This window comes from Phalacrocorax carbo, chromosome 1 (assembly GCF_963921805.1).
Source record: "Phalacrocorax carbo chromosome 1, bPhaCar2.1, whole genome shotgun sequence".
NCBI classification, from domain to species: Eukaryota; Metazoa; Chordata; class Aves; order Suliformes; family Phalacrocoracidae; genus Phalacrocorax; species Phalacrocorax carbo.
In genome coordinates, this window is record NC_087513.1 from 14,389,192 (window position 1) to 14,411,478 (window position 22,287).

The following is a 22,287-nucleotide window of genomic DNA, read 5'->3' on the forward strand; positions in this document are numbered from 1 at the left end:
AAGGGTAACACCAGAATGCAGCATGTTAGCTGATAAAGCAGGGGTAAATATTTACCGAAGAATTCACTAGTTTCAGTACAGCTTTCTTTCTGAGTTCATTTGCTGCCTTTATTTCCCTGGCATGCCTCTTCTCAGCTTTTCTCCTTGCTGCTAAGATGGCACAAGGGTCCACTCCAGTCTGTCATGAAAAGAAAGCATGGTCAGAGGAGATTCAGCTTGTTTGGTCCTGCAATGTCATCCTGTTAGCACTGAATTCATCACTGTCGTAAATTTAAAACGCAAGCCTGCATTGTTCAGCTTCCATTGGTGGGGGTGAGAACAGTGTAAAGTAAGAAGGAATAATCTTGGCAAGCACTGTGTTAACAAGATGAGGAAGAGATGCATCACAATATTTTCTTGAAATCAGAGTGCGCCATGTTTCAACTGAATGCTGATTCGAGTGCAGAGAACAAAGGGGAGAGAAGTGCATTTGGACATAAATCACGACTACCTCTGGCTTTGTGAAGATAAGTACCACCCACCTGTTTAGTATAAAACTCACCATGGGAGCTACAGAAAAATTTTTCAGAAGTTAGTAAGGGTGCAGTCACTACTGGGTCAGGCTGTTCTGCCCTTAGCTAGTTCTGTTATTGCCCTTCCCACCCAGTCAAACATGGGTTAGACAGGAGGTGAGGCATACTCCGTGTGCAGGTAATTTGTTGCTCATGAGAGGCGTTAAGTGCCCACAGTATTCTACAGTCTTACACTCCAGTAAAGTTTGTCACCCGAGAAGATGGCTTTTACTCCCAGACATTTTGTTTTCAGTTCAGCAACTACTTATTTCCTTCTGAAAAACCAATGTGTTTGACCAGTTTGTGCTCTGCGACCACCACACCATCCATTCACAAGCGGTTAGTATTAAGCTACACTTTGTCCATTTATTCCCTCCCACCATGTTGTTGCTTCCTCGGATGATTTGCAGTTTGCTGGAGGGTCACTTTCTCATATTTTAGTGATCACCAGGGGACACAGGGTGAGAAACACTGTGCTAGGGGCTGCTCTCAAGGGGCTGAAAGATGAGCATATTTCAGAAGCCAGTCTGAATTTTCAAGACACAGACATTAAAGAATTCACTTGACTCACCTTTTTCTTCAGTGCACTTGTATATGACTCACTATTGGCAAAATAAAGTGATGCGTTAGCTTGGAATATTTTTATTCCGGGATATTCTTTAACCTAAGGAAAAGAATATTGGGTGTGCACAGTTAAGTATTGCCTGCACCAGAAGAAAAGCACCCGTGTGATCACAAGACACATGAACATGCAGCCCAACAGCCAATCCTGAATGGCTATCAGCATGTGTCAAACAAAGAAGGTCGGCACTGTTGTGAGCAAAGACAATCAGAAGATCAGAACTTCCACCTTTCCCAGTGTAATGTTGCACACAATCAATGCCATGTAACATTTTTCCTTCTTAATGACACGTACAGCCATAAAAAGGAATTAAATATTTGCAGTTCACTGATGTTGCTATCTGCAGCTCGCATTAACATTAGGAAATCATGGAGATCTAGGAATGCTTCCTTTTACGCTCCCTTCCTACAGGTATGACTGACTTCTCTCTTTCTTGTCTCTGCTTTCTTTTCTTCCATTTTTAAAAGGCCTTCAGTAAGGTCTCAATATCACTTCTTTACTTTAAGTGAAGTCGCCTCTAAACAGGGTGCATTCTGACATTTTACATGCACATGACCCGGCCAGCAGCAGACGCCCAGCCTGCCATATGCTGCCAACCCCAACTTTATACAGGAGGAGGAAATGCTAACTGCATTCAGTATAACAAAAATGGAGTCTCCTCTTCTTTGCATACAGCTATAAACATGCTCACATATACTTCTGCTTTGTATCATATTCAAAGCAGAGCTGCTGGTGAGAGAATGCTTTCACACAGATTTTTACAGACTGGTTCCTTAGTAAAGAGGGATGAGGCCTTCACGGCAGCTGAAGCAGGCTCTGAGAACATGGCAGAGAGCGCAGAAAACTGTAGTTGCTGTTTGTGAATAAATACAGCACATTTAGAATCCATTATATTGACAAAATGTACTGCTTTCACTGACTCTTGGTTGAATGAAATGGCATTTATAAGGAGCTAAGTGCATGGTGAGCAATTGGGCCATTAATCATGTATATTTAACGAGTGGGGGAATGGGTGGAGGCAGGGAGATGCTATTATGAACCGTTTGTGCAGTTCTGAAGAGGAGATCAGTCTGGGTTCTAGGTTCCATGGATTTCATGCAATACTGCCACACAAGTAAAGAAGGTCGCCTTGCATGCACTTGTATAAACTAGTATAAAGGTTACTTTTGATACATCCTTGTCAAATATATGTGCAGTATAAAAAAGCTAGCATTTTGAACACAATAGCTTTTACTACTAAAATTAAATTTATTTTCCTCCCCTTCAGCACAGGTGAATGCCAGGCAAGCAGCACTGTATGTGCAGAATGGTAGGGCTAAGCAGCAAAATGCCACTGTTGTCTTTGCTATACTACATAAAACTCTTCAGTGAAGAGGAATACACTCCTACCTCTTCATACTCTTCCACGTCACAGTAGATGTCAGTGTCAGGAACCTGACCCAGGATTCTGTATTGAGGGCTACAGAGAAGTGGAAGCAAATGTTACAGTATTATCCCTTGTAAAGTGGAAAAGTGAGTACTCAGTACAGATTGAAACTTATTTTAAATGGTCATTCTGCAGTGCTCATCTGGTACAGGCTTATCTAAATGTGGTCGAATGCAGTGGGCAGTTTTGTGGCAGGAGCATGATAAAGGGGCCATGTAGTGACTAGACAAGTTTGCTTATGTTGGTGCAAAAAACAACACAGAAACTTAGCACTGTAACATCATTTTCTGAAAAGCATGGGCCAAAGCATGCAAAGGTACAGGGCAAGTTCTCTTTGGCATGAACTTGTGCAACTCCATCAACCATCTTGCAAATATGTAAACTCATACCAGCAGAAAACATGCTGCAATTTCAAAGAGCTGCTCTCCTCCCCAGACAGTGCCTGAGAAGATGAATATTCCAAACTCACAAGCAGCATGACAGCAAAGTGCATTACGGTTCTGTTTGCAAGAACAAAACCGTATAGAGATGGCAGAAAAATACTCTTATTTATGCAAAGCGGAGATCTCAGAATTTGGTTTCATTCCAATGAAGACTGAAACCAGCACTTTTATATATTTTCCACCAAGCTATCCCGGACCTTGAGCCTAGAAGCCTCACATAATAGCCCTATCCACACATGCAAGAAATCATTTTGCTGTAGAACTGGAAACCTTCACAGTAAAAACTTTGTCAATTTGAATGGGGAGAGGTGAGAAGTGATTTGAAAAACTAGAAGGGCAGGTAAAATTTCCTGATGAATTAGAACTTTCTTATAAAATACCTAAACATTCATCCAGTGATAACCTAACAAAGCTTCTGCTTGACTGTGACAATTAGTGCACACAAAATGTAATCATTTAGTGAAACCAGCATCAAACGGATTTGAATTTCTGAACTCTAGGCATTAAAAAAAGTAAACAAGATTAACCAATAAGAAATCAGGATTCTTCTGTTTACTGTTGGAATTCCAAGCTTCATGCGATCTAGAAATTTTGTTCTCAGAAAAATGAAATGTGAACCCTGGATCAGAGCCACAGGGCATGATCTACATTATGAAGCAGATTCTATACTGCATGCAGTTGAAGAGGTTAGAAAGGTCTTCTGCTTATTTGCAGCCCTTAAACAAACAAAACCACACAGAAGATCAGCAAATACTAATACGATAAAAAAGAAATCTGACCTTTGTGTTCTGTAAATAATGGTTATCATCGCAAATGCTACTGCAGTAAGCAAACCGTAGTCTAGTCCCAGGAAAAGAGAAGCCACAAAAGCTACCACCCAGATGGCCTAAAACAAAGAAAAGCTCTGAATTATTATGCATCCTCTTCTGTTAACAGCAAAACCAGCATAATTCAGCCTTAAAACCTATGTATCACTTCTGTTCAGGAATAGGCTATAATGTAATCCATCATGACTGCAGACTGTAATTGCCTTAACCTTTCAGAAGGGCATAAGAGCTCAAGGAGCACTAACATAACATCTGACAAACTATCACGTAGTAACATCTTAGGTCCTGTTCTCCAAGGAATCCTACGTAACTATCGGACTCCAAATACCTTAGGATTAAAAACAAAACAAAACAAAAAAGCAAGACCTGCAAGCAGCTCTCTCCTACTTCATTAGCCAGTTTATCCAGGAAAAAAATGCCACTAAATTGTTCCCTGCAATACTCTCTTAGTTCTGGCCCACTCCAGCCAGGTTTTCGGATTGTCTTAAAGATGGCAAATACCTTCAAGTAGTTTCCTTTGTTACTCTGTATTTCAAATTCTTCTCAGACATTCCCACAGTCTCCAGTGCAGTTCCTATAGCAACACTGCAAAAGCTTTGCTTTTACTGCAACCAAACTACTTCTGACCTGAGTTAAAGGTTGTTGAACAACAACAAAAACATTCTGGTCTGCCACAGATCACTCTCCTAGGGTACTTACAGGTCCGTGTCTTCTGTTCATCTGCAATGCAACACCCAATTTATAACTCCTTGATAAGTTTCCACCCTGTTTTGGGGGTTAGGAAGAGGAGGAACAGCGAATTTAATACAGTAAAATATACAAACCGAACTGTGTATTACTCACCAGTTCAATCTTACTGGTTCTCCAGAGGTGCGCGACATCTCCAAACTGTTTAAACATTCCTTTCAGGTTCACCATTACAATTGCAGCTAGCACTGTCTAGGAATATTACACAAATACAATTTTCAGAAGCAAAATAAATCCAGTGCCACATAAAAACTTCAAATCATCACAAATAACCATATTTCTGTGCTTTGTGTAACCGATATAAGTCTACTGAACAGATGGTCCACTTAGAACATGAACTTTTCAAGTAGTTCAGTGGAGATATGCTTTTACTGGAGCTGCAGAAATGGCAAGCCAGAGCCAGTACAGTTTGACTTACTCTTTCCTGGCCAAGAGAAATCACATATTCCTGAACTCCATGCAATTACAGTGCCTGTAGTGCCTGAAGCAGCTCGGCTATAATCTCATATTCAAGTTTCTCTACAATATACTGCAACATTTCCTCAAGTGTCATATAGGTGTAACCCAAGGTACATCTCCTATAAAAAAAACACACTCAGGAACTGCATATCATCCTATGCATGCCCCACAACCAACCTTTTTTTCTTTTAAAGTGAGAATATGTTTATTCATGTAAATATATTTTTATACAAGTAAAAGTGCACCTAAACCAACTCCTGCTGAGCCATCAGCTAGCCTTTCCCAGCTGAGCTGTTACTTTAAGAGAAAGTAACTTTTTAACCTCTTCCCATAATTCCTATGCTGCAAAGGGGAATTGTCTGAAGGTATCATTTTAATGTTCCAAAGACAGAGTCCAGAATGCCCATTATTAAAAACAACAACAACAAAGCATGCCAGATCCTTCAAAATATTATGAATTCCTAGTCTAACTTACAGCAAAAATGCATACAAAATTTAAAGGTTTCAGGATCAAGGCCTGTTTGCTTACTAATGATTCTGCAATCTCCATTTTAAGCAATACTCACTGGCCTCTGTTCACTGATGATGCAATGCCTGCCAAGCAAAACTCCCTTACCTGTGGAAGTGGTTCAAAGAGGTATCCAATAGCCACAAGTACCAACAGAACAATAATTGAAGAGAGTGCACCTGCAATCTGAACAAAAGCAGCAAGAAATGATGTCAGAGCATCAACAAGTGCCCCCAACAGGCAATACTACTGATTAGCTAACCCCTCTTGAACAACCAGCCTTGTGGAAAGCACAAGTGGCTTTTGATCTCTCCCACTCAGTTCATCATTTTTACTGTCTCGCAGCCTGCTATCCTGGCCCAACCTGGATTTGAACATGGGAAACTCCAGTTATTCCTTCTGGCCCAGGCAGAGAAATCTCGTAATCTAGTGAGGCTTCAGACTTCAGCTTTGGAGGTCCAAAAAGCATGCTTTGACTCAAAATTTTGGTTTACATACCTGAGTTTTCCCACCGGTGCTTTCCTGAACAAGACTCCGAGACATAGAGCAAGTGATTGAAAAGCTTTGGAAAAATGACCCCACAGAGTTGCATATTCCCAAGGCAATAAGTTCCTGCATTAAACAACAGAGTGAAACAAAAGGCAGTTATACCTAGCAACTGTACAAAGCTGGAGCTATCCATACATGTTAATAACCACATCTTATTTACAGTGCTTTCTAGGAACCTTATCGTAGAGAATAAGCAACCTTATTGTAGCTTATACTTCTGGTTCTCACACACGTGCAAGATGATGCATGTTAAATCATCTGTTGAACACTTCATCAGATACTTTGAGACATTTCCCATCCTTAAATGTTACCGTAATGAGTCACACTGAAAACTAAAATGAATGACAGCATTGCTTGTTTTGAAGATTTCTTCAGCCTCAGGATAACTTGAATTTTAACACTGAATATACATGGAAAATGGTTTCTCATACAAATACTGTTCTTTGCTTCCCACTCTAAACTATCTATTTCGTACTATTACAAGCAAAAGCAGCTTTTGCTGTGTTTCCATGGGTGGTAATCCCTTGCTATACATGAAAAAAACAATGTGTGCCCACTGTTTTGTCAGGAAGATCCCACGAGAACTGTTATTGTGAGTGTGATCAGAGCTCCATCTGCCTCCGTTCTGTGTTTCTGACACCTAAGAAAGTATTTGCTTGTAATGAAGCCTCCCCAGATTACTCTGCACCCTACTACTTGTAACTAAAGCGATTTGATTTATACGTTTTTCAATAGTTCTCAATTACTTTTTTCTCTTTGCATTTGTACAATCCTTTTTTTGATCCATTTAAACGCTCAGCATGCGTTGCATCAGGTGACAGGGAGTTTAACATCTAGGTGAAGAGGCATCTGGCACCTCCTGAGGAAAAAGCTCTAGATGCTTAACTCAGGTCCGTGGTGATTACTTTAACTAACGTAAATAGTGCTGATTCCATTCATGCAGCTACGGATTTGTCCTCTTCTCTTTTGGGTAACAGAAAACAATGTGAAGGATGAGGTTCGTCTGACTAGATGTAACAGTCTGTAGGTAAAAGTAATTTAAACTCCATTTACTCTTAGAGTGAGACAGTCATTTGAGAAGAGGGAACAGCTGATCTGTGCCCTGTCAGATGCTTGCTGTAGGAAATGAGTTACAGCATATGAACTCTGTCTCCCTTAACACCACAGTGATATCAGCCAATAATCTAATTGCAATATTGAGTCTAAACTGCACAGGAAGGACAGAGGAGGTGAGGATGACATATCATTTTAGTTTTAGAGAGTCCCTAACCACAGCCTTTATCACTCAAATAATCATCAGAATGCTAACCATGGACAGGGCCAATTGCTGCCCTAGAAAACGATGAGCTGCCTATTTGCAATGGGTGGGAATAAAAAGAAACTATAAAACATAATTGGAATTTCTAAACCTTAGATAATAGTTCTTTGACACGTAAGGCATTGTATTTATCATATGGGAACTCTATGCTTTGCTCTGTTACAGAAAGCGGAGATAAAGTAGCTGCCCATCAGGACAGTAGGCTAAGTAACGTCTGCCCCAACAATTAATAGTCATGCATATGTCCAAGCCTAACAGAAGCAAGTTTCCCAAAATGAAGCTAAAAGTGCAATTAGTTATTAAAACACAGCCAGAAGAAAAACTTAAAATAATTCTTGCCATTTAAATGGGTAGGCTGTCAAAACCCTGATACTGATTCCGCTACAAAAGAAAAACTCATTTTTGCCCAATATCCCATTCTACTTTAACAATGTAACAAAGGTGCTACTGAGACTATTTAGCAAAACAACCCCAATACTTTTACCTGATTCCCGTCAATGGTGTAACCGTGTTTAAGGGCAAAGATCTTGGCCATTGATACAGCCATTGAAAATCCAACTATTGCTATTGCTATTGCATCTACAAATATTGCTGGGATGAGCTGAATCTCAGGAACTGCAGGTGCACACAACCTTAGAGATGAAATAAATATTTACAAGTTACTATAATAAAAGCTACATACCAAAAGGAAAAGGTATAGTTTGAATAAGAATATATCATCCCTACCCTTGAGGAATATTCCCAACAATATCCACTTTGTATGACTCACTCAGATTCATTCCAGCTGAAACTCCTGTGCCAATAATTACCTAAAAAACCACAAACACATTTGTGAACATCAGCTAGAAAGAGATGAAGCCACCTGAAGGACTAACAATAGTTAGCTGATTATGAATAAAACACACAAGGGATTACTTTATTTGTCAGTAAGTTTTTGTAAGAGCTAGGGGGTAAAGAAGCAGATAAAAAGGAGGAAGTATCACAATTTTCCCTTGACCATGTTCAACCTCCACTGGTTTTATTATTTTTTCTTGGGAACAGTTAGATGCAACATGCTATGCTATGATCTGAATATCCCAAATTCCCTTTGCTGGACCCAATCTCAGGCAGAACAGCGTATTGGGAAATCAAATACAAGGACGGGCCAAGGATGTTTGCACTGCCTTATTTTCATGTCCTTAACCTGTGTGCTATTTGTAAACAGAACTGGTGCAGCAGCAGTGAAAGGAACAGGTGTAAGATAGCTTTGCTATTGCCTTACTATCAAATACCCTATTACACTGCCTCCATCATCCCTCAACGGCATCCCCTTTCTTTGTTCCTTCTACCTAGACTGTACCCATACCTTCAGTTATTCCCTTCCTTGGCTCTGATTTTGTGCAGGTTGTTTGAGAGCTTTAGTTAACTGATAACTCATTTTTAAATCCAACCACTTTTAAAGGTGAAAGGTTATCTGAGATGTGGGCTTTTTGTGTATTAAGATAGTCTTTTTTATCCATGTATTTCAGAGTAGTCATTTGAAACAGAATCAATGCTGCAGTCAGTCTCAGAAACAGAGAAAGGAAGGTTAAGTATTAAGTCCCACTGGTTCCTGCTCTTCTTTCTACCACTGCATTTTAAAAAGCAAGCAAGCCCTGCAGAACCTCTGAAACAGGTGTCTGTGAGCACCTTCCTTCAGGAGGGGGTTCTGAGCTCTTGGACTCCAGGTGGGGAACACCACTCAGAGGCATGCCTTGCAGAGGATCATTCAGATACCAAAACTCCAGGACAGAGTGGGTTTTACAACAAATCGCTACCTACCCATTGCCATAGCGGACTATGAGTGTTTAACTGGGTTTTCAATTCTCCTCTGGGACTTCACGCCTAAAACTTGGGCATGTCAGTCCCTAACCTTGTGAGTATCCAAACCGTCAACTGGATCAAGACTCAAATGAATAATGTTCAACATAAGTTATTCTAAAGCTCAGTAAGACTTGATAGAAAATGAGATAGTTTCTACAGCTTTAGAGTAGTTATATAATCTAGCCATAGAATTTCACAACTGGCTTACCACAATGATCTCCATAGGAATAGGAACTGGGAGTTTCTTCTTAAACCGGACATTGATTTCCTTGCCAATCAACAATAGAACAATGCATGTTAATCCAACAATCAATGCAGCAATATTGGTCGTTGTTATTTTTGAAAGCACAGCAGCTATGCTCTGTAACGCAACAGAAGTATCATAATTATTCCAAAGAAAATACAATCTTCATGAAGATTTGCTACAAAAGAGGAAATTATACACTGCCATTCAGCTGTGCTTTTATTCTGCATTTATAACCACAGCGAATCAGTGCCTCACCAAATTCCCCATTGTTCCCACAGAACACAGAAGTTCAGAGTATTTCAGTGAGGGAGATGCACTTGCAATCATTTACAATATCAGTCTTCCTCAAATGGGGCAAAACTTTGGAGAAAAAACTATAATGGGGAAAAAATTCTAAACTAAACCACACCTCTTATCCTCAACATTTTCAAACATATTTCATGCTGGCAGCTACCTGAAAGCAATAAATGCAAACTCCCTCTAATACCTTAATATATTCTTTGGCAAGTCACATCTACTTAAAGCTGTATCAACCACTCTAAAACAATAAAGCTGCTGATACAACCATTAAGGTTACCATCGCAATATGATTAAATAACAGCGATCTTGCAACACTGCTGAACTGGCCATTCTTCCAAAGATCTTTTAGTTGAAAATGTTATTAAAAGGGTGTCAGAAAAGAAAGCTTGCTGGAACACACAGGTTGCTAGATGGTAAATGATTTCCCTACCAATTACTTCTCCTCCTTCCACTGCATTAAAAAAAATAGAAATAAATAAATGACCTCTGCAGAGGTATTTGAAAGAAGGTGTACATACCCTTCTTTAGACTGAAGAAAAATTACAGCAACTATCAGGATATTATACATCCAAGCTGTCCTGGCAGTACGTCTTGAATGTATACCTTCCCTCCTATTTGACTGGTAGTCAGTATGTCTGCTTTCTGGATTAGTGAACTAAACAGCAAATTTAGGAATTAATCAATAGTGCAGCCTTGTTTCCAAAAGGTTTGTTATATCTGCACCAATACACAAGAAAGATTCCCACAAAGTGTTTTTCTATAGCCTCCATGTAGTCAAAATCCTGAAACTTCATTATTGCTGAGCCATCAATCTGCCCAAAAGCTTGGGTTTTCAGGTATCTGAGATCTTCCCCATTCTTCCACTCAGGAGATCTATTCTGCAAAATCAGAGCATTGATTTTGTGATAACAACTCGGGGCTTCCTAGACTGGCAGGCTAATCAGATTCAGATGCATTTCAACTCTGCTTGTTCATAACAGCAAGAAAAGTAATGCTCATAAAAAATTTAAAAGCTTTGGTTGTGATTTCAATTAGAAACGTCCCTTTAAACAAATAATTAGCTGCATGGTATCCATTACTTTTTTTCAGAGCACAACTGTCAATTTTAAGTTCCAGCAAGCAAGAACTTTTGGTTTTACATAAGCCATACTAATCAAATCATAGCTTTACACTGCATGGTTTTTCTTTTGTCTTCTCACATCTCTGTGTGTTAGAAGGTGAATGGAAGATTAGGTTATGAGCTATGCCAAATACTGCATCCCTACACGCTCTGAACAATGTTTTAATGCTTAGGGTCTTTGATAAATAGTGGTGTTTTACACCGTGTGTCCTTATTTCAAACTAGTTTTTCCCACTACTCTAAAGAACAGGTCGTTTATGATGACACGGCACTTTGTGTCCAACCACACTACAAAACAGCTTACAAACAGGAAATGAAGAATACTCCCATCAGGAATTGTGTGTGAAATTAAAGAAATACAGACCGGGCAAGGTTCTGAGAATAACATTTCCTAGCTTTCCAAAACATGTCTGGTCTACAAGTGAAGCGTTCTCATAGCACACTTTTCCACAACGTACAAGAGACTTGCTTCAATGAACATTATCTATTCATATTACAGAACTACATTTATCAGAATCCTGAAATCCACCCATCTCAGACCATGCTGATCTATCAAGTCACATCCAGACTGCACTTGAAGATGCTCATATATTGCTATGGCACTTAAAAGCCTTGTCAGGGACTAGAAACTTGTCTCAACGTTGTTGGCAGGCAAGTTTCACTACCAAAGCCTGATCACTATGGCAGCCGAATGGAACAGTTTAATCACCAAGGTCGACCTGACAGGAATGTGTGCCCCTTATCTCAGGGTACACATCCTTCACGCATATGCCTGGGCTCAAGGCCGACAGGCAACATATAGAGGGGGAGGCTCAAATCTTCTAGAACTTTCAAGCACCCTCTAGTGACAGTACTGGGCATGCGCCCCACCACTGAGTGGGAGGCAGGGGTATGCAGAACAGTTATTGACTACACGAGAGAGCAACCTTATAAAAGGGGAAACCAGCAGAGACAACAGATGCATGTTCTGGAACATCTCGCCCTCCACCGGCTTCAAAGATGCATCAGACCCAGACTCCACACCGACTGGACGGACTGCCACAGATCCATGGTGATAGCTATTGCTACAGTCCCCCTCTCTCCCTCCCTCTCTCCCACTCGTTCCGTTTTCCACCTTTTTTCTCTCTCTCTTTGCTTTCCTCTCCTGTATCTGTTTCTGGCCAAATAAAGTGACTTGACACTTGACTCTGTTTTGAGTCTTAATTCTGTTTCTGAGAATGTAAAAGGAACCTAGTCATGATAACACATTGGAGTTAATCAGAAGTTAAGCCCAGCCGCCCCCAACCTCCCAGAATTATCTGAGGTCGGTTGGAAAGCAAGGGGGTTTAACATCTGCCAAACTCTTCAACCCAGCAATGGATTGTGACAGACCTCATACCCAGTGTCAAAAAAAAAAAAAAGAAAAGGCATAAGTACTAGATCCAGACAATGCAGAATTTGCATGTTTATTACATGCGGTTACTCACGTATACAACTGAGAGGGGTCCGCTGTATCGGTTAGTCTTAATGCCAAGGAGATACTTTAATTGAGAAGTAAAGACATGAACTGCAGCAGCAGTAGTAAATCCTCGCACCAGAGGCTCTGTTAGGTAGATGGCTACAAACCCAAATCGAAGGAGACCTAAACACAACTAACAAAGAAGAGAAATTATAACCATGTGATTCCCACTGTAGCCTGAACATAAGCACCATATAGAAGACAGGCCACAGGACACCCCTTCTTACCTCAATGCCCAAGCCAGATCAGGCAAACCTGAACTTGGCCTTTCTAAAGCCACAGTTCAGTAAGCAGCCATCAATGCACCAACTCTTTGATGCTGCTGGCAGGTGCAATGTGGGTTAGGGGTAAACATAGGTGTTTGTATGTATTTATGGACAGATTAGAGAACATCAGGTTGAGATTGTCTGATGGGACTGGGAAAAAAAAAAAAAATGAAAGGAGGGAGGTCCCATATTTCCCAGTCAAGCCAAGATGCCAGACAAAGACCTGCCTCCAATGTATCCCCCCCCACTCCTGTTACGTGGCTGCCCCAAAGCAGCCTGTATTCTACGTGATGCAGTGCTGAAGCACAAGCCTATTGACGGGGTATCCACCATGACCCAGCGCCCCTCGCAACTGCAAGTCTAGCAGCAGCATCTGAACTTGCCCTTACAGCAAACTGCAAGTACGTACCTGGATAATTCCTGAAAGAAAAGCGAGGGTCACAGCTACCTGTACCCTCTTGGTATCCCTAGCGTGGTAATATTCAAGGGAGTCTGTAATATTAGTAGAATTATAGCCTACAGAAATAATTTCTTCAGGCACTTGTCTCACAGCAACACCGCCAACCATCATACTAATGACAGCAAAGGTGCCTGAAATAAGAGGGAAACAAAAATAATTGGTTTAAATCCTCGCAGGTTGTTTTATTAGGAGTGGCTCTTATTAAGAGATATGTGGACTTAAACTATAATAGTTTTCTAAATATTGTATTTTTTAGTCCCAAAATCTGCCCCAGTACTCAGTACCATTAAAGCCAGTTCGATGGTGAACATACACCTCTACAGTAAGTAAACACCATAATTTTCTTCTATCTCAGTTTCTATTATGCAACTTAAAGATTCATCCTGGCCACAAGGATAGTTGACTGCAGTGATGAAATTACAGTTCAGGACTTCACAGCACACATTTCTAGACCTAATCCGATAAAAGATGCCCTTCTTAAGTAGGATGGATAAATTAACAGTAAAAATTACTGTTAATGTTTGACACAATTGTGTTTCTCCTATTCACTTAAATCTGAATTTATGGAAAACAACTACACTTTCTATTTCTCCAGTTTTATTTTTTACAACTTTATTAACCACACGCACACAGACTTTCAGTTATCCATACAGATATACCTATTGATATGTGCTTGGAGGTTCCAAAAAATGTATATAGAAAGACAGGATAAAATGAAGAATATAGGCCAAACACTGGGGGAACGGCTGCCAGCAAAGCATAGGCTAAACCTAGAAAGCAGACACAAATATTTATGTTAGGTAAACAACAAAGAAACCATCTGAACCAAATTGATTTAAGCCTACTAAAATTGAACTCACCTAATATGAAATCTAGTGACATATCACAGGTTTTTTTAAAAAAAACAAGAAGTCTTGCAGGAAATACTCTTCAACATGCATAATACTCTAGGGCAGTGCCTAGAAACCTGACAGTTTGAGTCAGAAAACCAGAGGTCTTTAGTTACAGGCACTGTAGGTGTGCACGCACATGTTTGCATGTACATCTGTGCACTCCTCTTTTGCCTTTGTGGCTGGAAGTAATTCTAATAGCCAAGACTTTTTGTTGCTTTTGTTTTCATCTGTCAGAGAATGTAATTAGAAACATCCAAAATGCCATAACCAGTGGGACACACTTGATTTTTCTCCTTCTTGCCTCATCAGACACAATCTTCATGGTAGTCTATGACTGATTAAACACTTCCCTCCTCCCTCACCCCAGAATGAGTGGGATGGCATAACAGTTTACATTTCTGCAAAACATGCTCCAAAATTTAAAATAAGCAGAGAATCATTGCTTACAATCTGTAAGGTCATAGAGCTTATGCAGTCTGATATTCTTCCCATAAACGAAGTCCTTTTTGTTATTAAGCCTTGTCAGTTCCACGCAGTGGAATTGCAATCCACACCATTCCTGTTTGTAGGGGGGGGCTGGCAAACATGGCAATGGAGCTGTGGGGAACAGCTCTAAGGGATGCCAGGGAGGGACACCTCCCGTGGTCCTCCCCCTCTGTGTGACTGAGCGTGTGCTTATCATGGGACCAGGCTCACAAGCAGATTGTGTGCGCCATGTGATGTGGTGCACAACTGTCCCCAGCGGTTCCAGCAAAATCAACAGTTCTACATGGCTTGTGTTAATGAGAATTAAACACCAGCACTGAACAAATGGGCCTCGAGAAGAAAACACTGTATCCTGGCTTGTCTTGGTTCTCCAATTCACCTTCACAAGTGCAGACTCACGGCACCTGAGGAAGCTGTGTGTCATTACTGCACTTGGGCAGACTGGTCCAAGTTAGGACTGAAAAGCTTAACGGTCCAGTGCAAATTACAAAAGGAAGCAATGGTTAACCCACCATGGAGAGCTAGTGATACTTGAAAACACCTCTCCCTATTAATTTATTTTTAAATTGAGAGAAAAGTATCAGGCTACAACAAAAGAACAAAAACAGGAAGGGAACTTCTGTGTTACCCAAGCACTCTTGGGCAGTGTAATAGCTCATACGGCCTTGCCTTAGACATTGCTTAGGGCATGAGCGAGTCCTAACCAAGAATTCATATTCCTGTCAGACCTGGACTGATGATACGGTTTAGTGTACTGCAGCAATGAGCTTTTCATTAAGTACTTCTGAAACTCATCCCACATATATTCTCTGCCTCAGGGGCTACCTCTCAGGCCAAGAGTATCAGCAGAACATCCTGTGCTATTACAGCCTGGCCTTAAATACAGTGATGAACGTAACAGTACAAGTGGCCAGAACTAAAATTCAATGGTTTCAAAAATGGGAGGGTGGGTCTGTGTGAAATTTCTGACCTGAATACCCTTTTATTCCTTTTGATTTGCACTGGCAGCATTTTTAAAGGTTGTCAGTGCCAAGGAAATAAGGAGATATTGACATGACAGGAGTTCACGGCTTCAACACCCTGGTCACTGTAGTTCTTTCTGGAATGATTCCCAGGCTTCTTTGAACTCATGCTTGCTATAACTACATCTATTCCAGAAAAACACAAGTTCAACTTCTGTCTTTTTAGAAAGGAGCAGTTAAGGGCATGTCTGCAGTCACTGAAGGAAAGAATAATATTTAGTTTAAAACAAAGTCACAAAATCAAGTATAAAGTTCACTGCTGACCACTTAAAATTTAGCGTCCTTATCTGGTCATGTTTGTGTCTAGTATATGACAGATTTGCCTGACAGTTAACCACATTACTTATCAGTTTAAGATAAGCTGATGTATATATTTGTGTAAGAAAATATATCCTTAATTATAAAAAATTGCACAAAACTGGGAAACTACAGAAATAAAGTCAACTGCACAGACTAAGCTAGGATATTCCATTGCTTTAGTATGTTTCAGCCTATTAAAATCCAGGCTTCTTGAATTTACAGATTAAATCAGACTAAAGTGGAACGAGTGAGGTGGAAATATGAAATAAGCCAAAATGCAAGTAGACTTACAGGTACTTAATTACATTAACCTTAGCATGAGGACTTCTATGGACTAGGCTCTGCACAAATTCAAGAACTCCCTCTACTCCAAGACCTCCTGGGGAAATCTACTGGAACTGTGGCGGCTGTCGTGAAGCTGCCATTTTCAGAGCAGTGATGGCACTCCATGATACTGCTGTAAAAATGCTGTCACTCTCTAACCCCACAGCAGTTATGAAATCACTGATTGTAAGGTGTCAGGCTGAACAAAATATTCCACTGGTTATGTCACCAAGAGCTGACCAGAACAGTGAACACTGGCTTTCTCTTCATCTTCCGCAGAACCTGCTCCTGCTTCAGGGCCAGGCTCCACCCGGGGTGAAACTTTCAAGTAATTTAATAGAAACTCCAGATTTTCATTCTTGCTATAGAAGATACTTTTGATTTATTTCCACCAAGCCACTGTCCACTACTATGGTTCCAGCTTAAACTGGTGAATTCTAGCCTTAAGAGAAAAACAGGGATCGGTCTCTGATTTCATGCACATTCTTGTCTGGTTGAATTTAGTTTCATTTCTTTGCAACAGTTGCTATCCTGAAACATTATAGAATCATAGAATTGTTTAGGTTGGAAAAGACCTTTACGATCAAGTCCAACCATTAACCTAGCGCTGTCAAGTCAACCACTAAACCATGTCCCTAAGCACCTTATCTACACGTGTTTTAAAGACCTCAAGGGATGGTGACTCCACCACCTCTGGGCAGCCTGTTCCAGTGCTTGACAACCCTTTCGGTGAAGAAATCTTTCCTAATATCCAATCTAAACCTCCCCTGGTGCAACCTGAGGCCATTTCCTCTCATCCTATCGCTAGTGACCTAGGAGAAGAGACCAACACCCACCTCACTACAACCTCTTCTCAGGTGGTTGTAGGGAGCGATAAGGTCTCCCCTCAGCCTCCTCTTCTCCACACTAAACCAACCTATTTCCCTCAACCGCTCCTCGTAAGACCTGCTCTCCAGACCCTTCACCAGCTTCATTGCCCTTCTCTGGACACGCTCCAGCCCCTCAATGTCCTTCTTGTAGTGAGGGGCCCAAAACTGAACACAGTGTTTGAGGTGTGGCCTCACCAGTGCCGGGTACAGGGGCACAATCACTGCCCTGCTCCTGCTGGCCACACTATTCCTGATACAAGCCACGATGCTGTTGGCCTTCTTGGCCACCTGGGCACACTGCTGGCTCACATTCAGGTGGCTGTCAACGAACACCCCCAGGTCCTTCTCCACCGGGCAGCTCTCCAGCCACTCCTCCCCAAGCCTGTAGCATTGCATGGGGTTGTTGTGACCCAAGTGCAGGACCCAGCACTTGGCCTCGTTGAATCTCATACAGCTGGCCTCAGCCCATTGATCCAGCCTGTCCAGGTCCCTCTGTAGGGCCTTCCTGCCCTCGAGCAGATCAACACTCCCGCCCAATTTGGTGTCATCTGCAAACTTACTGGGGGTGCACTATATCCCCTCATCCAGATCATTGATAAAGACATTAAACAAGACTGGCCCCAAAACTGAGCCCTGGAGAACACCACTTGTGACTGGCCACCAACTGCATTTAACTCCACTCACCACAACTCTCTGGGCTCGGCCACCCAGCCAGTGTTTTACCCAGTGCAGAGTATGCCCATCCAAGCCATGAGCAGCCAGTTTCTCCAGAAGAATGCTGCGGGAAACGGTGTCAAAGGGTTTACTAAAGTCTAGGTAGATGACATCCACAGCCTTCCCCTCATTCACTATGTGGGTCACCTTGTCATAGAAGGAGATCAGGTTGGTCAAGCAGGACCTGCCTTTTATAAACCCATGCTGACTGGGTCTGGTCACCTGGTTGTCCTGTATGTGCTGTGTGATGGCACATACAGAGCTACCCACTGCCTCTCCTTCCTTGCCTATTCCTTCTGAAGAGTTTATAGCCATCCACTGCAGCACTTCAGTTGTGCGAGTCATGTCACCATGTTTCTGTGATGGCAACTATATCACAATTTTCCTGCTGCACCATGGATTTCAGCTCCTCCTGTTTGTTGCCCATGCTGTGTGTTTTGGTGTAGATGCCCTTCAGTTCGGCTATTGATCCTGCCACCTTTTTGAGAGGAGAAACCCTAATTCCTATGTGACCATTCTTGGGTGCTTCATGGTTTCTAACACATCCATAAGCCTTGTGTCTTTGTGGCTGCATGGATCTCCATTGCCTACCTCCACTGAGACGGCAGACCAAAGGACCTCACTATCACACTGTCCATAAAACACTGGTGTGCTGCCCCCAGGCTTATCTCTAGTGAGCGTGGTTTTATCTCTTTTCCCTTTCTAAATTAAAGAGCTTTAAACTAGATTTGCCCTGCTAACTCCTGTGCAAAGACACTCTTCCCCCTTTGAGACAGGTATACCCCACCTGTTGCCAGCAGGCCCGGTGTTGCATAGACCGGACCATGATCAAAAAACCCAAAATTCTGCTGGTGACACCAGGCTCAGAGTCAGGTATTGATCTGCTGGCTCTTCCTGTTTCTTCCCTCATCATTTTCTGCAAATGGAAGGATTGAGGAGAACACTACTTGTGCTCTTGATCCCCTAACCAACCATCCGAAGGCCCTGAAGTCTCTCTTGATTGCCCTTGGACTTCTTGTTGCAACTTCATCGCTGCCTACCTGAAAAATCAATGCTGCATAGTAATCTGAGGGCCGTGCCAGGGTAGGAAGCTTGTCTCGTGTCTATTGGACACTGCTACCTCTGTAGGAAATTTGCTACAACTTTCAGGATGATGAGATCAAAAAATAATTGGGTGCATTCAGCAAAGGTTTAGACATGCACTTCAACTGGGAAAAGTTGTTCTGTCATTGAGAGCTGTTGGCATTGATCAGAGAGGTAAGCTTCTTTCAGAGTCTGCTGCATATCACTGACTTGCAGTTTTAAAGGAATCATCTTAAGGGCCTGAATGCTGTACAGAATGCTGTACGGACCTCCACACACACACCTGAAATACACATCCTATTCTCATGAGCACCTGTTCAAGAAGCCAGGCGCTACCATAAAAGCACACACAGAAAAAGCAAAGAGGAGGATAAATAAATCCAGAGAGACACTCACCTTGAGGAAGCTGCATAACCCCAGTGCTTATACCTGAGATGATGTCTCCTAATAAGTATTCCTTCACTGGGTAATGGGGAAGCCATTTTAAAATTGGTAATAAACTGTAAAGATGAGACTTGGCTTTCTTAGATGAACAACTGAAAATACAAAGCAGAAAGAAAAAGTTAGACACTAGCAGGGGAACACAGGTTTAAAAAATTGCCCTTCATCCCTACACAGGGAAACAGCTCCATTAAAGGCAGGCTCAGACCCTGGTGACAGTAATTTCTGGACAAAGCTTAAGCACAAATAACTACAGCTCCAGTTAATTTAGCCCTTTATCACATGCTAGTTACTGTTCACAAGCCTTACAGAACTGGAGAAGAGAATCAGTGTCTTGTGAGGCTGGAGGTCAGTGGGAAGTGAAACTGTTCAAGTCCATGGGCGATTGAGCAGTCACACAACAATTTGCTGAGATCATTCCTAGTAACAATGCCCTGAGGATAACTTGCTTTCTGATAGTGGTTTTCACTCTAAGTATTTTGCAATGTTTTCTCCTACTTTTATTTACTATTTGCATGCTTTACACTTTTTTGATGATAACATTTTATATTGTTATGCTTTTTTGAAAAACTATTATCTCACTAATGCTTTTTACTATCACTGGTACTGATAGGCTAACTTTAATGCTATTTGAGAACATAACCCTTATCTACCCTGAAAGGAAAGGTACTGAAGCCAGCAACGCTGATCCTTGTGTCTCTTAGCACAGTTATTAACCTTTTGAAACCCTGACTCATGACAAATGAGTAGAGCCACGAAATAAATATCTCTATGCAGTATTGCCACGCATCATGCTTTGGTTGTACTGTGGTAAGAAAGCTTAACCTTGGGCAAAAATGTAACACTGGGATTATATAAATGCTTTTCTATGTGCAGGAACCACAAAAAATCTACAGAGATTTGTTAACATTTCTGAATTCTCATGGGAATAAATTGCATAGTGAAGAAGCTTATCGCTACAAGTGAGAGAGGAACTAGAGTCATCCACATTTCTCCATGCTTAAGCAGATTGACTCACAAGTAGTCATAACTCAGGAGGGTTTTGATCCACGTATCTTTTACTCAGGGCAGATAAAGTTTGAGGTGGAATTAGGTGCCATTACCATTAGAACGGTCATTCCATTAACCAAAGCAAGTCTCCAACTATCAAATCATGTGAACAGGAATATTTCACAGACAATCAGTCAGGTAGAAATCATATGTTGTCTTGCAGAACAAGGTTCTAGCAAGAAATTGAATCAAATCTGCAAGTGAAGCATGGATAAGTGTAAAGCTAATGAGAACTTAACTAGACTAAGTTTCTCTTCACTATCCTCTGGTACCACAGAGCAAGAGTTACACAGTTAAAGACATCTCCTATCTAACCAGATGCTACTTAGATTCCAAGGCAGTTACTTAAAAGCTACAGAACGCCTCTGTCAAGTCCTTATTAGACTAATCATTTAGATTCCTACACAGCTGTCATACATCTCCATTCTTCTTCCGTGAAAGGATCATGTGAAGACAAATTTGGCCATAAATATTTCCATGTAAGAAGGACAGATATTTTTCTGGGTCTTATGAATTCATGTCACATGATTTGGCTAACACTTCGCATTCCTATGCTGCATATTTTCCCTTTGCACTTTGATGAAGGCAATTCTACTAATTTATCCAACATTTTGTAATACAGTTATGTATCAACATATAAAAACGCACATACAACTTCATCATAATCTTGCTGAATAATCAAGCAGAACTAGTGCTTTTATCTCTTAGGTTTCTTAGAAGCGATTATCAGCTATGTGCATGAATCAATTAAGAATTAGAATATTTCTAAGCAATAAAATGAGACAAAAAAACCCTACCGACAAGAATGTGCAATCTTCTGCCTTAAAGTTTGAGGTGTTCTCTCTCGCCTGTGCAGCTGTCCTTGCAAGAGCTCTTGGTTATATATTGGTCTCTCCACACAATACCTCTGGATTTGCTCAAGACATGCTTCACGTTCTTGAGTGTGTTCCATAGTTGATCTCACAGAGCAGGAGCCAAGGAAGAACAGTTCCACAGTCTCCACTGAAAAACCTGTTGCAGACAAAATAGGTTTGGTTATTTTTTAACCTTGGACCTGGCATTTCCTTTCAAAGAATGTATTTTGACAAGCTAGAGACAAGAACTGTGAATGCAGTTTAAAAGCACCAATTAGTCTGTCTGTAACAGCAGTAAGTAAATAAACCACACTCACAATCTTCACCGTATGGAAGCCACTAATCTATGCTTCTCTTAGGTAAAGACAGCTTTTGCATTAATTACTTTGTAAATAATTGCAGAAACAAATTGGAAGGTTATAGCAATGCTTATCTCGGTTTTCCCTCCTCAGTTTCTAAAGGAAATGTCAGTGTAGAAGGGAGATTACTTTATTGCTGAGTTACTTCCTTCTTACTCACAACCCATCACATCCATCTCCAAAAGGCAGAACTCCAACTTAAACAGAGAAAGACACTTCTTTCATCCAAATAGCCAGTTCCTTCCTGCATCCATCCACCTGCTTTCTCATCCATTTCAGAGGCTTCTTTTTCCACACAGCATCGCAAGGGTACACAATTCACTACTTTCAAAAAGCTGTTCTTTCAAAGGATATGCCACTTACTGCTATTCTCAGTCCTGTGCCCACTAAAACAAGAGTCAGGAGATATAGACAATTTTAAAACTAGCCAGAAGGTTTCTAAACATCATTTCCTCTGAGTCATTGCCATAAACATCTTAACATGTTCAGGAGATACTCTCTTAATTCCTTTGCCCTGTGTTGGCTACTTCTAGAAATATGGGGCAAGAAACATAACTCCAAATTATGAGCAAAATGACAGGATTGCTGTATCATTAAGCAGAGATGCTGGCTAGCGCTACATTTGATGACAGAACATGAGTGCAATGGGAAACAGAGCCATAATTGTGAACAAGCCCTTTGGGCTCAAGTCCAGCAAGTCACTTAAGCA

General features: G+C 41.2%; 1 protein-coding gene across 2 annotated transcripts in view; it reads right to left on the reverse strand.

Annotated features, from left to right (window-relative positions):
- SLC26A5 (solute carrier family 26 member 5) overlaps positions 1-22,287 on the reverse strand; it is a 39,508-nt gene that overhangs the window by 3,674 nt on the left and 13,547 nt on the right. For both annotated transcript variants that reach the window (XM_064444477.1, XM_064444485.1), the window contains 15 exons: positions 21,163-21,376; positions 19,271-19,410; positions 13,843-13,953; positions 13,133-13,314; positions 12,426-12,590; positions 9,501-9,653; positions 8,177-8,259; positions 7,935-8,082; positions 6,082-6,195; positions 5,692-5,769; positions 4,713-4,808; positions 3,822-3,928; positions 2,563-2,632; positions 1,123-1,215; positions 56-178 (listed from right to left, as the gene is read on the reverse strand). In XM_064444477.1, coding sequence (XP_064300547.1) covers positions 56-178; positions 1,123-1,215; positions 2,563-2,632; positions 3,822-3,928; positions 4,713-4,808; positions 5,692-5,769; positions 6,082-6,195; positions 7,935-8,082; positions 8,177-8,259; positions 9,501-9,653; positions 12,426-12,590; positions 13,133-13,314; positions 13,843-13,953; positions 19,271-19,410; positions 21,163-21,317 — 1,818 coding nt within the window. In that variant the 5' untranslated portion in view covers positions 21,318-21,376. The remainder of the gene's footprint in view (positions 1-55; positions 179-1,122; positions 1,216-2,562; positions 2,633-3,821; positions 3,929-4,712; positions 4,809-5,691; positions 5,770-6,081; positions 6,196-7,934; positions 8,083-8,176; positions 8,260-9,500; positions 9,654-12,425; positions 12,591-13,132; positions 13,315-13,842; positions 13,954-19,270; positions 19,411-21,162; positions 21,377-22,287) is intronic.